A 17,944-nucleotide genomic window follows, 5' to 3' on the forward strand; every position below is an offset into this window, starting at 1 on the left:
TCATTAGTCTCATTAGTGGTTAATGTATGGAGACTGCAATGTTAAACATTGGTTTTGATGGCACCATATTTAGTCCTGTCAATTCAGAAAGACTAAACTGAACTACTGCAAAAAACCATGAGAAAACCCTCTTGAAAACTAGGTAAGTTGAGCCGTTATTGACTAAGAAATCTCTTCCTGAGTTAATAATCATGTCAATTCAGAAAACTTTAACTAGACCATCTTGATCTTCTCCTCATTTTATAGATGTAGAGGTTCAGCTGTTCTCCTGCAGCAACAAATGACATTTCTTTTTCATTCAAAATCACAAAAAAACACAATCTGACTCGAGAAAAATGCAAAAGAAACAACACAAGTGACCCAATAGGCAGAGAAGCTGGTAATCTGCTGTTTACGTTCGTTATGTCATCAGGACACAAAATTGTTGGATCTTTGGTGCAGAGAGAGAGAAAGTTTTTAGAACCAGATACAGCTGAGGTGACAAGACAAACCACAACAAAGTGTTTTGTATCTTCACACAAACATCAACTTGTGATGGTACCTTAAGGCCTTCATTCTCTTGACTCATGACTTTCAGAGGTAAATCAGCTGGGTATCCTGAAGGTCTAATGATGTTCAACACATAGTTTGGTAGATTAAAATAAATGCGTTTGAACTCCAAGAAGTTGATAAACAATTTAACGTTTCTCAAGCAGTGGATTCCACCAGGCATTTTACTCTCACACACTTTAACTTGCTCTGATCCAACTACCTCAAGTCTTGACGTGATTTAAGATCGGGTCAATGCTGTCTTTTGTTCCTCACAGCACCTGTGCAAATCAGTCACTGTGCTGTTTGAAGATTTACTGTAGGACCTGTGTTTGCAGCCCTGTAACATCAAATAATAGCTGTTCAGTTCAAAGAACCGACTTTAATGGCCCAAACATTTGATCATCACTATCAACTAGATTCAGCAACCTATCTGTCTTTATCATGGATACAATAGTTTATAAAACAGACGTAGTATAAAACATATTTACTGAGATTTCATCATAGAGTTCCAGTTTTAGTAGCATATTTTATATTTCAGGTCAGAGTTGCTTCATGGACTGTCAGCTCCATCAGTATCAACCTCCAGGTAAAACAGCCGGTGTTGTTACACAGGTAAGAACGACTGCAGAGATCTCCTGCTGCAGGTTTCATTGGTAATCGTTCTGCGTTGATTGCTGGAGAACTCTCAGACCTCAATCATAGCAGCAGGCAGAAGTGAGGAACCTTTACTGGGGTCAATGCAATGGAAGACACGGCGTGTCTTAACTCTCAAGTATCTCTATGAAAAGAGGAGACCAACAGATTATTCAACCGGCTTTACCTGTGTAGAGCAAATACTAATAGTAATACAAGAGGAAACTTTTGTCTAGATTAGTGCTGGAGAGGCGGTACCTCAGGCCAAACGGATCCAAAGAGAAATGGCAGGCAAGAAGCATCACAAGACCAAAAAAAAAGTTTAAAAAAAAAAGAGAAAAAGGGGCAGATAATATTTCTGTGGGGGCTTAATGGACCAAAAACTGATTGATCGGTGTAATCTCTCGCTGATCTCCATCATCACTGAGTGTTTGTGCTGCAGAGCCTCTTGAAGAAAACATCTAAAAGCTGAATAATCAGACACAGGATAATAGAATAAAAACCAGAGTATCAGAAACAGTGAGAACTGTATAATAATAAAAACAACTGAAGCATTGGTTAAAAACAAACCAGTTATGTACGCATTAATAATGTCCTCAATTCCTCAGTGTTGAGTTCTTTGTATCCTGTATTTTTATTGCTTCTTTTTCTGTGTTGTGTCCATTTTCTTCAACTGAACCTTTGTTCTGTCTTGTGAATTGTGTAGTAAAGTATTTATTTTTTTATCAAGTTTTTCCTCTTTCTGAAATTACCTCCATTAGGATAAAAGATTCAATTGAGCTGCTGTGTTAATTCCAGACTATTTTTACTGCCATAAATTATAGTAATGTGACAAATATGAGCTGCAGTATTAAAATAAGGACAGAACATTTTACATAATCTTTGAGATATAGAGGTCCTGTTGTGCTCTGTTATTTTATCTTTCCACCTGGTTAATGAATAATATAGAAATGTTCGTCAGCTGGTTTGAATATTCACATATTCAAATGTATCTGCTGTTTGAAGAGCTGTTATAGAAACACATCAGTGTCGAATGAGGAAGTTTTTCAGCTGAACACTGAGAGACAACATCCCACATACCGAGGAAACCAGGATCCAGATGTAAGTTTCTGATACGTCCAAATCCTCTGAACAGTTTATATTTTTTATTTCTATTATATGAACTGAAAAGTTGAGCAGAATGTCTCTCTGTCTGTCTTGGTCTCTCTGCTCTCATTGTTTCTCTGTCCAGTGGAGGGAGAGCTGCAGCTTTTCACTGTTTAAATGTTCTTCATCCAACAGAGACAAACTGCTGGAGGAAAATCATTCATCTGACAGCAAAGATGCAGTGGAGTCTGATTCTGCTCTTCCTGATGGGTAAGTTGATCTGAAACACAACTAGACTACAAGGAAATAAAGTTAACTCTTTGTTATCACACTGAAATGTTCATGAAAGCAGTTCATGAACTGATTGGGAAGAAATCCTCAAAATTTAATATGTTTTATCTTCACAGCTCAGTGTTGCTTCATTGACTGTCAGCTCTATCAGTATCATTACATTAAAGAGGAAAAGAACTGGACTGAAGCTCAGCAGTACTGCAGAGAGAATCACACTGACCTGGTCACAGTTACTAACATGAAGGACATGAAGAGACTCAAGATCTCAGCTGGAGGTCAGAGTGAAGCTTGGATTGGTCTGATCAGTAAACCAGAATTTACCAGAACATGGTACTGGTCTCTGCCTGGAGTGGAGTTCAATGAAAGTGAGACAAACTGGAACCCAGGAGAACCAAGTGATACAGGAATTCAAGAAAACCATGAAAATTGTGTTATGATGAATAAAAATCTCAAATGGACTGACACCCAGTGCAACAATCAAAATAATTTCCTCTGCTATGATGGTGAAAATAATCATCTATTTAACAGTTATTGTTTTATCTATTTTGTTTGATTTAGATGAAAATAAATATGTTTGATCACTCCACAGAAACTAATACAACCCATAAATATCACCTGATTAGAGAGATGAAGACCTGGCAGGAAGCTCAGAGTTACTGCAGAGAGAAACACACAGACCTGATCAGTGGAACGAAGCAACTAGAGGATGAAGAAGTGGAGAAATTGATGAACTCTTCTGATAAAATATACATTGGTTTATTCAGAGACAATTGGAGGTGGTCAGATGGAAGCAGTTTCTCTTTCAGACACTGGAATAATGAATTAAACAATCAGAAAACCAACAGTGGTCAATGTGCCGCCACTAAGTTTGATGATGAAGGCAGATGGACGAATGTGGACTGTGATAATAAAAGACCCTTCATCTGTTATGATGGTAGGTTGGTGTAAACAAATACAAGGTTGTGTAAACATTAGAACTGTGCAGTATTTAATTTTACATTAATTCATTTATTTCATAGATGATTTCACTACATCAAGCAAAAGCTCCAAAAAGTTTTATTTGGACCAGAGGTGGATTAAAAACCAGTTACATTTACTCAGAAATTTACTTTAGTGGCTTTTTGGATAAAATGCACTTTTGGTCGTTTTAAACCACAAAACTTTCTACTTTTATTTCTTAGTTGCTGTACCACCTCAGGTTTAGGACTAAAGACAGACCTGTTGTTCTTTCAAAATAAGTTCATCGCCGTGATTTTGGAAGTTATAGTATATTTGTGTTCATCACTTCTATGACAGATAAAGTGATCCTGATCAAAGAGAATAAAACCTGGGAGGAAGCCTTGTACTACTGCAGAGATCATCACCATGACCTGGTCACCATCACCAACATGGAGGATCAGAGATGGATCCAGGAGAAAGTCAAGAACGCATCGACTGGTTATGTCTGGACGGGTCTGACCTACGCCTGCACTCTGGATTTGTGGTTCTGGGTCAGTGATGAGGTGGTCAGCTATAAGAACTGGGCCGAAGGTGAACCGATGGACGACTGTGACATGTCTGGAGCCATGGAGACGAGAGGAAAACATCAGTGGAGGAAGAAAAATGATACAGAGACGTTTAATTTCATCTGTTCCCAGAATTAAATACTGAACTGCTTGTGATAAAAATACTATTAGTTCAGTTTCCAGTTTTATCTTTTGCTGCATGTTTGTTATGAATAAGGTTGTAATTTGTGTGGCATAAAACTCTTAAAACACATAATATGTGTACATAAAAATACAAACTGTGAGCTTAAAAGTTACTTTTTCCTGTCATGGCATCTTACTGTCTTTCAGAACAAAGACATTAAGGTCACACTTTGTGATAAAATGTTTTGTTTTCTTTTCTTTTTCTTGCTCTGATGTAATAAGCTTATTTTACACGTCGTTTTCTTTTAAGTATCATCATAATTCACAGTAAATAAAGCATTTGAAAACCTTAGAGTTTTTGTATTTAATCTATGGAGTGTGATTTGAATTATTGAAATAAAAAAAGAAAAAAGTTATGACAAGGTATTCTAACTTTTTCAAAATTCATTTTTGAGATGGAGTTGAGATGAGTGAAAAAGTGAGTTTCTCATTTGTCTGTCGCTGTTCACACATACTGGAGATGATCCTTCCTCCCCACAGCAACAACATCCACCAACTCCACAATACTTGGTGTTATATTACAACATTTAATTTCTATTTACATTGAACTGAATTGTTGATTTGCTGATGGAGCATTAAATATTTGACTTATTCTGACATGTAGCAAGTGTTTACTGGACTCTTTTGTTGTGAACAGGTTGATTGATATGATTCCTTTAGAGCTGAACACAGTTCCCCTCCTGCTGCTGTTTACTCAGGATGATTTGCGTTCGCAGTTCCTTTTCTCAGGAATCATAAATGTTGATGCAGGAAATTACAACACCGTCTCTGTCCTGAAATCCTAATGTAGAGTCTTTCAGTAATGCAGAGGTGAAAGATGAGACAAAGTCATATTTTCTTCATTTTTTTTTCATATTTTCTTCAGTCATTTAAGGAACCGCAGAAATAAATTTGAGGTAAATTTCAGCAGAATTCATGTGGTTTGTTTCTAAGTCACTGCAGGATAAAAAATTTAAGTTTATGAATTTTTACTGAGTGTCCAGATGAAAAATTAACTGGGATTAAATGGCCAACATGGTGGAATACGTCAATAGAGGTTAAAAGAACTGAGAGCATTTGAAATAAAATTAAACTCCATGATGATCAGAACATTTATGAAATGTGTTTTTTTACTGATAATAAAAAAGTTAAAAAGTCTTTATTTGTGATGTGATCTTCTGTAAAGATCTTATCAGAAATAGTTTCTTTACCGTATATAGAAAGATATGATATGATTGTTAGAGAATAAATTCTCAGAAGGATCAAAGTTTCTCTCAGTTTGCATTAATTGAACATTTTCAGCCTGTTAACACAATCACTCTGAAAATGTAAATATTTTTTATCAAGTTTTTCCTCTTTCTGAAATTACCTCCATTAGGATAAAAGATTAAATTCAGCTGCTGTGTTAATTCCAGACTATTTTTACTGCCATAAATTATAGTAATGTGACAAATATGAGCTTCAGTATTACAATAAGGACAGAACATTTTACATAATCTTTGAGATATAGAGGTCCTGTTGTACTCTGTTATTTTTTCTTTCCACCTGGTTAATGAATAATATAGAAATGTTCGTCAGCTGGTTTGAATATTCACATATTCAAATGTATCTGCTGTTTGAAGAGCTGTTATAGAAACACATCAGTGTCGAATGAGGAAGTTTTTCAGCTGAACACTGAGAGACAACATCCCACATACTGAGGAAACCAGGATCCAGATGTAAGTTTCTGATACGTCCAAATCCTCTGAACAAGTTTATATTTTTATTTCTATTATATGAACTGAAAAGTTGAGCAGAATGTCTCTCTGTCTGTCTTGGTCTCTCTGCTCTCATTGTTTCTCTGTCCAGTGGAGGGAGAGCTGCAGCTTTTCACTGTTTAAATGTTCTTCATCCAACAGAGACAAACTGCTGGAGGAAAATCATTCATCTGACAGCAAAGATGCAGTGGAGTCTGATTCTGCTCTTCCTGATGGGTAAGTTGATCTGAAACACAACTAGACTCTCTGGTTTCTGTTATAATAAAGTCAGATTTAGAAACCAGCTGTCTATTCAATATTCACACAGAAAGTAAAAGAATTAAACATAAAATTACTGCAGTAATTGTAATACATGTGCTGTGTAAACTACAGCTACAAGTTAGTTCATATTGAAACGTGTTTTATCTTCACAGCTCAGTGTTGCTTCATTGACTGTCAGCTCTATACGTATCATTACATTAATCAGAATAAGAACTGGACTGAAGCTCAGCAGTACTGCAGAGAGAAACACACTGACCTGGTCACAGTGACTAACATGAAGGACATGGAGAGACTCAAGATCTCAGCTGGAGGTCAGAGTGAAGCTTGGATTGGTCTGTATGATCCAACAAATGGTCCCAGAACATGGTACTGGTCTCTGACTGGAGTGGAGTTCAATGAAAGTGAGACAAACTGGTATCCAGGAGAACCAAGTGATGACTGGTTTTCCAACTGTGGAATTTTGTGGTGGGATGCCACATGGTTAACATATTACTGTAGTAATTTTGCCTTTTTCCTCTGTTACGATGGTAAGATTGAAGTCTTTTGACTGAAATGTCATTTTCCCTCTAAAATGTAAACAGTGTGTGTAAACACACACACACACACACACACACACACACACACATATATATATATATATATATATATATATATATATATATATATATATATATATATATATATATATATATATATATATATATATATATATATATATATATATATATATACAAAAAGTAATATTTTTATTATCAAACATTAATTTATGTTTGGAAAAAAGGTTTTTAATCAAATATAAAAATAAGGCCTGAACTAATAAAATTAATCTAAATTTTCCATCTTTTTTTATGACACTTGCAAGAAATAACATTTTTACCTTATAATTTCTTATTTGACATGATATAGAAGCTTCATGGTTTAAAGATAAAAGAAAAACTATTAAGCTTCTTTTTAAAATATTTTTTCTAAGAATACTTCTCAAAAGTAAGTTAGAGTTAATCAACTTTGTTCTCTCCACAGAAACTAATACAACCCATAAATATCACCTGATTAAAGAGTTGAAGACCTGGCAGGAAGCTCAGAGTTACTGCAGAGAGAAACACACAGACCTGATCAGTGGAACGAAGCAACTAGAGGATGAAGAAGTTAAGAAATTGATGATCTCTTCAGATCATATAGTATACTTTGGTTTATTCAGAGACACCTGGAGGTGGTCAGATGGAAGCAGTTTCTCTTTCAGACACTGGAATCTGAAGTTTAACAATCAGATAATCAACAGAGGTCAATGTGCCATGACTGTGTTTGATGATGGAGGCAGATGGAGGAATGAGAACTGCAATGAAAGAAAACCCTTCATCTGTTATGAAGGTGAGATTTTCTAATCAGCAAATTCTTCACATTTAACATTAAAACTTTATTTAAAAGACGCTCTAATTGGGAGACTGAGGAGATGTTCCATTATTGTCTCGTGTTTCCTGTAATTCATTTTACATATAGTGATATTTAGCTCTTAGATAATATCAATGTTTTCATAATGAATGAAATGCAGAAACATTATGTTAGATATATTATAAAAAAGTTAGCAGCCACGATTTCTCAGTATTAACATTAGTTAGTTAGAAAAATAAATTGTTTGTTCCCTTTATCCTTATGACAGATAAAGTGATCCTGATCAAAGAAAACAAAACCTGGCTTGAGGCCTTGACCTACTGCAGAGATCATCATGATGACCTGGTCACCATCACCAACATGGATGATCAGATATTGATCCAGGAGAAAGCTAAGGAGGCATCGACTCCTTTTGTCTGGTTGGGTTTGTTCTTCAGCTGCTTGAAGAATAAGTGGTTCTGGGTCTGTAAGAACAATCCAAACTTAGAAAGACGGATCAATAATTGTGGAAAATCTGGAGCCATGGAGGCAGGAGGAAAACACATGTGGTTCCAAGGAAACAGCACAGAGAAGTTGAATTTCTTCTGTCTTAAGCGTTAAGTTGTTCTTTCCTTGTTTGCTCTTTTTAAAAATAGTTTAAGAACTTTGTTGAAGTTTACATTTTATTTCACCTATGATAAAAAATGACGACTAGTAGAGATTCAAACTAGAGGTTCTGCTCTGAACTTTGTTTCTGTTCAGTTTGTAATTAGCTTGTACATGAACACATTTCTCTTCCTTTACTCCAGTTTTATTTTACTGAAGACAAAATGGCTCTTTGTGTTGTAAAGGTTGCAGATCTCTGCTTTATACTGAAAGCAAATATGATGTTCAAATTTAATGCTATTAAATACTGAGGAATTATATGTAAACTTCTCATTTTGAACACATTAATAAATACATTTCTAATGTTCTCTTTCTGTCATTATTTTTAACATTTAGCAAATTGAAGCAATGTTGCTCATTTTAACTGATGTAAAACAAGAAACTGATTAAACTTTAGACAATGAGAAAACAAGGTGTGTGTGTCTTTTTAAGATAATACTTCATTAGTCTCATTAGTGGTTAATGTATGACGGCGCACTGCAATGTTAAACATTGGCCAGCAGATGGCACCATATTTAGTCCTGTCAATTAAAGACAAAACTGAACTACTGCAAAAAACCATGAGAAAACCCTCTCACACTAAGGCAAGTTGAGCCGTTATACTAAGAAATCTCTCTGACGTCATCAATATCATGTCAATTCAGAAAACTTTAACTAGACCATCTGCGTGATCTTCTCCTCTTCCTCATTTTATAGATGTAGAGTTTCAGCTGTTCGGCTGCAGCAACAAATTACTTTTTTTTCATTCAAAAGTCACAAAAAACACAATCTGACTCCGAGAAAAATGCAAAAGAAACAACACAAGTGACCCAACAGGCAGAGACGGAAATAATCTGCTGTCTACGTTCGTTATGTCATCAGGACACAAAATTGTTGCATCTTTGGTGCAGAGAGAGAGAAAGTTTTTAGAACCAGATACAGCTGAGGTGACAAGACAAACCACAACAAAGTGTTTTGTATCTTCACACAAACATCAACTTGTGATGGTACCTTAAGGCCTTCATTCTCTTGACTCATGACTTTCAGAGGTAAATCAGCTGGGTATCCTGAAGGTCTAATGATGTTCAACACATAGTTTGGTAGATTAAAATGAATGCATTTGAACTCCAACGAGTTGATAAACAATTTGACGTTTCTCAAGCAGTGGATTCCACCAGGCATTTTACTCTCACACTCTTTAACTTGCTCTGATCCAACTACCTCAAGTCTTGACGTGATTTAAGATCGGGTCAATGCTGTCTTTTGTTCCTCACAGCACCTGTGCAAATCAGTCACTGTGCTGTTTGAAGAGTTGGGTAGGACCTGTGTTTGCAGCCCCGCCCATCAAAATGAAGAGGTTCAGTTCAAAGAACCGACTCTAATGGCCCAAACATTCACGACCGACCCATCACTATCAGCTAGATTCAGCAACCTATCTGTCTTTATCATGGATACAATAGTTCATAAAACAGACATAGTATAAAACATATTTACTGAGATTTCATCATAGAGTTCCAGTTTTAGTGGCATATTTTATGTTTCGGGTCAGAGTTGCTTCATGGACTGTCAGCTCCATCAGTATCAACCTCCAGGTAAAACAGCCGGTGTTGTTACACAGGTGAGAACGACTGCAGAGATCTCCTGCTGCAGGTTTCATTGGTAATCGTTCTGCGTTGATTGCTGGAGAACTCTCAGACCTCAATCATAGCAGCAGGCAGAAGTGAGGAACCTTTACTGGGGTCAATGAAATGGAAGACACGGCGTGTCTTAACTCTCAAGTATCTCTACGAAAGGAGGAGACCAACAGATTATTCAACCGGCTTTACCTGTGTAGAGCAAATACTAATAGTAATACAAGAGGAAACTTTTGTCTAGATTAGTTCTGGAGAGGCGGTACCTCAGGCCAAACGGATCCAAAGAGAAACGGCAGGCAAGAAGCATCACAAGACCAAAAAAAAAGTTTAAAAAATAGACAAAAAGAGACAGATAATATTTCTGTGGGGGCTTAATGGACCAAAAACTGATTGATCGGTGTAATCTCTCGCTGATCTCCATCATCATTGAGTGTTTGTGCTGCAGAGCCTCTTGAGGGGCTTTAAAAAAGGCCAACAAGAAAACATCTAAAAGCGAAAATGAATAATCAGACACACAGAATTTGAAAAAATGTATTTTACTTTTCCAGAAACAGGATAATAGAATAAAAACCAGAGTATGGAGGCAGAAAACAGTTTAGGCAGAAGGAGGTGAACGTTCATAGAACTGATTACCATCTGTTTGTTACTACGCAATAGCCAGCCTCGCCCTCTCCTCTCAACTCCTCGGGGCTGACTACTGACCAGTTCTCTGTCTAACAAGTCCGGAAAATCTCTTAAGACCTGGGTCTTACCCTGAACAAGATATTTGAGATAATCTATTTAAACTGGTGGCGAAAGAAACTCGTCCAGCTCTGACTACCTCCTGTCCAGAAGTTATGACCTTCTTCAGTTAAGAAACAATCAGCCGAGTAGCCCTCACAACTGCATAGTTTCAATAACCACTTCTGTTAACGGTAGTTTTCTTTCTAAAATGTAACGAGTACTTGTTAACGGCTGGATAATTTTTAGTGACTAGGAAAAAAAATAATTAAGTCCCAAGGTCATGATTTATTCTCACTAAAGGAAAGTCTGAAGCCACCACATTACTGGAATCATGTATACTGGTTTTACTATAAATAGAAGAACTGTGACTCAAATGACTCAATTAATTTCAAGGTCCACAACCTGTTTAGAATTTTATATTATATGCATTTATTAAGCAAGCTTTAGCAGGGTAAATGACAGGCATACGAATTTACTTGAGATTACACCACACAAAGAAAATCAATAAAATTTAGATCAATTTAACTATTTCCTAATAACCTCCCTACACTGTCATCTTTCTATCAAATAAGGCTTTGAGGTGCAGCAGACTCCTACCCAGATGGAATTGGATCTTGGCAACCGAAATCCTCGTAGTTCTTGGTCAGAGTCTTTATCCTTAAAAAAGATAATCCTCCTCGGAATGGAAACAAAATGAACTGTCCGTTATATCCAACTGAACAGCTCTTGGTCAGAGTCTTTATCTTTAAAAAAAATAAATCCTCTTTGGAATTGAAACAAAATAAACTGTCTGTTATATCCAACTGAACAGCTCTCAGTCGATCCGGTGAAACAGCTTTCAGTCGATCCGGTGACTTTTGTTCAGTTCCCCAAGTCCGTTGCGATGTATTTTTAGATCGATGGGTTGGAGCACAGAGTATTGAAATCCAATGAGGAACCAAGGCAGTGGGTCGGTGGATCTCGCCCTCTTGTCCGGCCTGAGGTGCGTGTTCTGTCGTGAGGTACTCCGTCGTGCACATCGATTTCCTTGGTTCCAGGGTGTGGTCCTCTGCTGGTATTCTTGCTGCACTTGTGTTGACTCTCAGCACCGGGGACGAAGAACCTCGTGTCACTTCGGTCTCGTGGTTTTATAAGTTTCTCATTCTCCAGGAGGTTGTACCAAGACAAAGAACATCTGCGCATGTCACCCACGAACAACCAGGCCCCCCTTGATCTTGTCATGAACTTTTGTCTCTTTTTTCCACGTGGACGATTAACTTTTAACCTACACCTGGGCTCTTTCCACGTGGGCGGTTGACTTGCGCAAGCAGGAAGCCACCACATGGCTTCATCCTCCATCTCACCTCTGCAACCCAAGAGCGGCCCACGCCCTTTCTTCCTCTGATCTTTATCAGGCAGCTGCACCTTTCCATTTCATGCTCAGAGTAAAACTTGTAATGTTATAATATCCATAATTCATCAGTTGTATCTTAAAGTGAGCTTACTACAAGTCTTCTAAAAAGAAACTAAGAATAATCCATGATTCTAATTACTTGACATCAAAGTTACAGTTTTAATCCAAGAGTAAATGTTTACTATAAGCAAATCAACATTAATAAAAGCGTTGCTCTTTAAATCTTATTCAATTACTCACAATGTTTAGATTTCATTCTTTACAACTTTCATGCTTGGAAATAATAGTCTTATCTTTACAATCTGCAGGCTGGAAACAGAATAGTTATTTTCCCAACCTTTAAGTTTACTGTTGAGTATAAATTTCTACTTAAGGGATTCATTTTAAAGATAACTTTGTTTATTGTTACTGTTAAACTAAAATTTCCAGCCTCCTGTTGACATTTTCTTGACTTATGACATTTCGTTCCTATTTTAAAACTCGAGAATCAGCATGCTGCTAAGGAATGAGGGCGTTCGGCAGCGTGCAGCTGCGCTTCCAACCGCATCCTGTTCCATCCAGCGCTTGCATTCACATTTTATGCCTTATTTTACTTCTCTGATTTATCAATCATTCATAATGTTATGATAACTAGAATTTATCATAAAATTTATAATTAAACTTTCATGTTAAGTAATAGTCTGAACGATTTTTATAAATCTGCCGTGTCTTAAGGAATATTTAGAACTCTCTGAGAATCCTCAGCAGTAACCACTGACAGGAAATGGGCAGGAAATGCAGCAGCTCGCACACCCAAGTTCTTCTCCTTTCTTTCTATCTCTATTGCAATTCAATAACCATAGATTACTTGATTTTGGTTTATCGTTAAAAAGAACATACAGAAATTACACATTAAGAAATCATTATTAATCAATACACAAGGCTGCGACAGTCTCTTAGGCCCTCCCATGGTCGCTTGTCTGCATGAGCCTGGACCGATCTCATACACACATACCAGATTTCTTGACACATCACATGTCAGAAACAGTGAGAACTGTATAATAATAAAAACAACTGAAGCATTGGTTAAAAACAAACCAGTTATGTACGCATTAATAATGTCCTCAATTCCTCAGTGTTGAGTTCTTTGTATCCTGTATTTTTATTGCTTCTTTTTCTGTGTTGTGTCCATTTTCTTCAACTGAACCTTTGTTCTGTCTTGTGAATTGTGTAGTAAAGTATTTATTTTTTTATCAAGTTTTTCCTCTTTCTGAAATTACCTCCATTAGGATAAAAGATTAAATTCAGCTGCTGTGTTAATTCCAGACTATTTTTACTGCCATAAATTATAGTAATGTGACAAATATGAGCTGCAGTATTACAATAAGGACAGAACATTTTACATAATCTTTGAGATATAGAGGTCCTGTTGTGCTCTGTTATTTCTTCTTTCCACCTGGTTAATGAATAATATAGAAATGTTCGTCAGCTGGTTTGAATATTCACATATTCAAATGTATCTGCTGTTTGAAGAGCTGTTATAGAAACACATCAGTGTCGAATGAGGAAGTTTTTCAGCTGAACACTGAGAGACAACATCCCACAGACCGAGGAAACCAGGATCCAGATGTAAGTTTCTGATATGTCCAAATCCTCTGAACAATTTTATATTTTTTATTTCTATTTATATGAACTGAAAAGGCTGAGCAGAATGTCTCTCTGTCTGTCTTGGTCTCTCTGCTCTCATTGTTTCTCTGTCCAGTGGAGGGAGAGCTGCAGCTTTTCACTGTTTAAATGTTCTTCATCCAACAGAGACAAACTGCTGGAGGAAAATCATTCATCTGACAGCAAAGATGCAGTGGAGTCTGATTCTGCTCTTCCTGATGGGTAAGTTGATCTGAAACACAACTAGACTCTCTGGTTTCAGTCACACTAGAGGCTCAGCTTGATTCAGGAGAGTTTAATTTTCCATTAAGATTGCTCCAAAACAATTACAATCTTATAAGATGCACTTTACCCATTTTGTTAATATTTTGTATTAAATACATTATTCTGTTTTATGTTAGTAGGTCAGTGTTGTTTCATTGACTGTCAGCTCTATCAGTTTCACTACATTAAAGAGGAAAAAATCTGGACTGAAGCTCAGCAGTACTGCAGAGAGAAACACACTGACCTGGCCACAGTGACTAACATGAAGGACATGGAGAGACTCAAGATCTCAGCTGGAGGTCAGAGTGGAGCTTGGATTGGTCTGATCAGTAAACCAGAATTTAACAGAACATGGTACTGGTCTCTGACTGGAGTGGAGTTCAATGAAAATGAGACAAACTGGAAATCAGGGGAACAACGTGATAAAAAAATTCAAGGATCTGAGAACTGTGTGATTCTGAATGAAAATTTGTCATGGGAAGATATTATTTGCAGTAGTACAGAAGCTTTTCTCTGCTATGATGGTGAGTACTAATAAAATCCAGAATGTAATATCTGTAGGTGATCTAATTAATTAAATGGATTAAATGTTTTTTTGGGGGGGGGTTTTCAACATTTTGACCAAAAAATTTCTTGCAAATTTGATAGAGTGGAACAAAAACATCCAACTCAACCTAATAGACACAGTTTTTAATGTCTTTGACAGTTAATGTCAGGCTCAAACACCTATTAAAGACAAAATTAATTAAACACAAGAAAGACAAGAGAGATGGATTCTTTGTACTCGCGAGGAGAACAGACAGAGATGTGCTTTCAGTTACAATCTCCTACCGCTCTGAAATCACAGATGCCTGCTCCTCTCTTTTTATTGCATTTAGGATCCCTCTCACATTGGACGCTGCAACTCTCAAAGGGCGGGGAAAACAGATCATCACATAGTTGCAGCGCTAATGACATTCACTATCTAGACACATGTTATCTACACACTAGATTCTTCTGTTCCAGGCACGGCGTCGAGCAGAACAAGTTGTATGTCTTCACGGCGACGGCTTTATTGCTATTTAACAGGTCAAGGAGAGCAGAGTTTCCGGCCGGGCCGCAAACTCTGCTGGAAGCGATTGTCACTGCTTTCTCTCAGGAAGGAATCAAAGTTATTCAATACACAGAAACATTCTTTATACTAAAATTAAAATGAAGTAAAAGCATATAAGTAAAAACATTATAAAGGTCTAACTATAAGGCTACATGAACAACAAATAATTGATAATACCAATAATACAATTTACCCAACGATTACCTTATATTATGCTTATATAAAAAGATCTGAACTGTGACAAATATTCTTCTGTTTACTTCCTAGAAACTAATAAAACCCATAAATATCACCTGATTGAAGAGGAGAAGACCTGGCAGGAAGCTCAGAGTTACTGCAGAGAGAAACACACAGACCTGATCAGTGGAACGAAGCAACTAGAGGATGAAGAACTGAAGAAATTGATTAACTCTAATTATCAACCATACATCGGTCTGTTCAGAGACAATTGGAGGTGGTCAGATGGAAGCAGTTTCTCTTTCAGACACTGGAATAATGAATTAAACAATCAGCAACAAAACAGTGATCAATGTGCTGCTACTGGTGGTGATGGAGGCAGATGGACGACTGACTCCTGTAATGCGGGTAAACATTTCATCTGTTATGATGGTGAGTTTTTATGACAGATTTCCTATTACACAATACCTTTAAATATAACTTTAGTTATAAAAAAAAATCAAAAACAAACCCTTGTTTTTATTATTTCACAGTGTTTATATTGAAAAGCATTTTGTTTAACACTTGGGAAATCAGTTTAAAATATTGATCTCGCATTTAAACTGTTGAGACTTTAAAGCTGCATTAATAATTCACAGAGACTTTGTCAAGTCAGACTCAAACATTTATTTCATCTTTTAAAATCTTGCATGCACAACATCTGGTTCAGAATGAAGCTGATGCTGAAGGGACGTTTTGTGTTTAAAGTGTTTTCTGCAGTGGATAAAGTGATCCTGATCAAAGAGAATAAAACCTGGGAGGAAGCCTTGTACTACTGCAGAGATCATCACCATGACCTGGTCACCATCACCAACATGGATCAACAGATATTGGTCCAGGAGAAAGCTAAGGAGGCATCGACTGGTTATGTCTGGACGGGTCTGCGCTACACCTGCACTCTGGATTTCTGGTTCTGGGTCAGTGATGAGGTGGTCAGCTATAAGAACTGGGCCGAAGGTGAACCGATGGACGACTGTGACATGTCTGGAGCCATGGAGACGAGAGGAGGACATCAGTGGAGGAAGAAAAATGATCTTGAAGAGTATAATTTTCTTTGTTCTAAGGATTAAGCACTGCTTTTTTCCCCTCTTTCTCCTCCAATCGTTAAATAAATAGTTTTTTTTTTGTTTGTTTTTTTAATTCAAGTCAAACAATTACTTGGAGTATAAAGTATCTTTTCAGACCAAAGTTCGGGTCGCTCTCTACAGCCTCTGAAGATTTGAAGATTTCATTTCTCTGCATTGCTTCTCCTATTGCGACCAGGCAGATGTAACATCCTGACTTGGTGAATTTAAATCATGTTTTTGTTCGATTCATGTGATGTTAATCAATAAAAATGTTGCACCGCGCCGCAGTCTCATCTCCTATGTTTCACGTGTTGTTATATGTGAAAAAATGAAGATGAATGAGTAAAATAAAACAACCTTTCACTGTGTTTGATTAACATTTGCTCCATTCATCTTGTATACCAGCGTTGTTGAGCAGAGTCCAGGTAGCCAGTCAATCAGAGTGATTCTTATTCCTCCAGTAGAAAATAAAACCTTCTAAAGAAAATGTTGTGGTGTTGGTGTGTGGATGGTTTCACCTGGTTCACTCCTCTGATGAACGACAGAAACCGAACAATAAAGTTGATGTTCTGTGAAAAACAAGAATGAGCTTCCTCTGCCTTTAGCCTGTGTGGTATAAATATAGTCTAAGGCAGAAATAACTCAGTTTATATAAAACAAAGGGACAATACATGTTGAACATTTGCATGTAGATACATAAGATCATAACCAAATGGCTACTTTACATCACTAGTCCCACTGGTAGGCTGATTCTTACAATACAACTACTACTACTACTACTACTACTACTACTACTACTACTACTACTACTAATAATAATAATAATAATAATAATAATAATAATAAAAAGTGAATTAAAATGTCTAGAATAGACAGTAAAACCAAATGGATCATGTTGTTAAGCTAATTTGGCCTTCCAGGCTCCCATACATTTTCTTCCAGGATTGCTTTTTCTATTAACTCTGACCAGCTGTCATGTCCCTGCTGGAAGAAAAAAAAAAAGCATCACCATGGCAACACTCACTTCACTTCATTTTGGTTTATTTTTGACTCCTGAACTTATTTTCTAGCTCAGGAAGTTAAACGTTCTTCTACCTTTTTTTTCTCTTCTCTTCAACCTGGTATAATTATGTTTTTTGGTCTGTATTGCATTTCAAATATATTTAACCTTAGTTAGTTTTACTCAACCTTCATATGACGTGGCTCTTGTTTAAGTCATATAATCTTTATGAGTAGATATGACTTTTAGTGCATCAGGTGAAGCTTCCTCTTCAGGAACATTTGCATGACTCTGTTATGTGTTTATCATAAAACATCCGGGCGCTACACCTACACACTCGCTAGTTCTGCTTTCAGCTTACCTCAAAATAAAACAGTGAATAAACTGAAAAACAAGGTTAGAAAATGTTTCTCTTCTCAGAATAAAGTTGAAAATAGATCCTCCCCTTCTAATGAAACCAAAGAAACCTTTGTGTAATATACTGTTTGAATACTCAAATCTTGATGTTTAATATGTTTTTTCCATTGTTTATTTTATTTTAAAGGGGACATGTGAGGCAAAACTCACACGTTGCACATTTTTGTTCTTCCTTTGGATTTCTGCTGCTTCTAAAAATAAAAAATGGCATTAAGTTATTTTTTGTAGCGTAACCTCTGAAATTCAATCTCACA

At 36.6% G+C, this 17,944-nt stretch overlaps 3 protein-coding genes across 3 annotated transcripts; all 3 read left to right on the top strand.

The window, feature by feature from the left end:
• Nucleotides 1-3,031: 3,031 nt before the first annotated feature.
• On the top strand, nucleotides 3,032-4,184 carry LOC122820662 (C-type mannose receptor 2-like). The gene is made up of 3 exons (XM_044098233.1): nucleotides 3,032-3,044; nucleotides 3,131-3,475; nucleotides 3,838-4,184. The coding sequence occupies exons 2-3, from the start codon at nucleotides 3,169-3,171 to the stop codon at nucleotides 4,182-4,184; spliced, it is 654 nt and encodes a 217-aa protein (XP_043954168.1). The 5' UTR covers nucleotides 3,032-3,044; nucleotides 3,131-3,168.
• Nucleotides 4,185-6,035: 1,851 nt separating this feature from the next.
• Nucleotides 6,036-8,651, top strand: LOC122820663 (secretory phospholipase A2 receptor-like). Its single transcript, XM_044098234.1, has 4 exons — nucleotides 6,036-6,181; nucleotides 6,379-6,627; nucleotides 7,247-7,594; nucleotides 7,884-8,651. The coding sequence occupies exons 1-4, from the start codon at nucleotides 6,148-6,150 to the stop codon at nucleotides 8,213-8,215; spliced, it is 963 nt and encodes a 320-aa protein (XP_043954169.1). The 5' UTR covers nucleotides 6,036-6,147; the 3' UTR covers nucleotides 8,216-8,651.
• A 5,061-nt stretch (nucleotides 8,652-13,712) lies between these two features.
• Nucleotides 13,713-16,276, top strand: LOC122820664 (C-type mannose receptor 2-like). The gene is made up of 4 exons (XM_044098235.1): nucleotides 13,713-13,855; nucleotides 14,038-14,316; nucleotides 15,258-15,599; nucleotides 15,927-16,276. The coding sequence occupies exons 1-4, from the start codon at nucleotides 13,822-13,824 to the stop codon at nucleotides 16,274-16,276; spliced, it is 1,005 nt and encodes a 334-aa protein (XP_043954170.1). The 5' UTR covers nucleotides 13,713-13,821.
• The last annotated feature ends 1,668 nt before the right edge of the window (nucleotides 16,277-17,944 follow it).

Source organism: Gambusia affinis, linkage group LG18 (assembly GCF_019740435.1).
Source record: "Gambusia affinis linkage group LG18, SWU_Gaff_1.0, whole genome shotgun sequence".
In the NCBI taxonomy this organism is placed as follows: Eukaryota; Metazoa; Chordata; class Actinopteri; order Cyprinodontiformes; family Poeciliidae; genus Gambusia; species Gambusia affinis.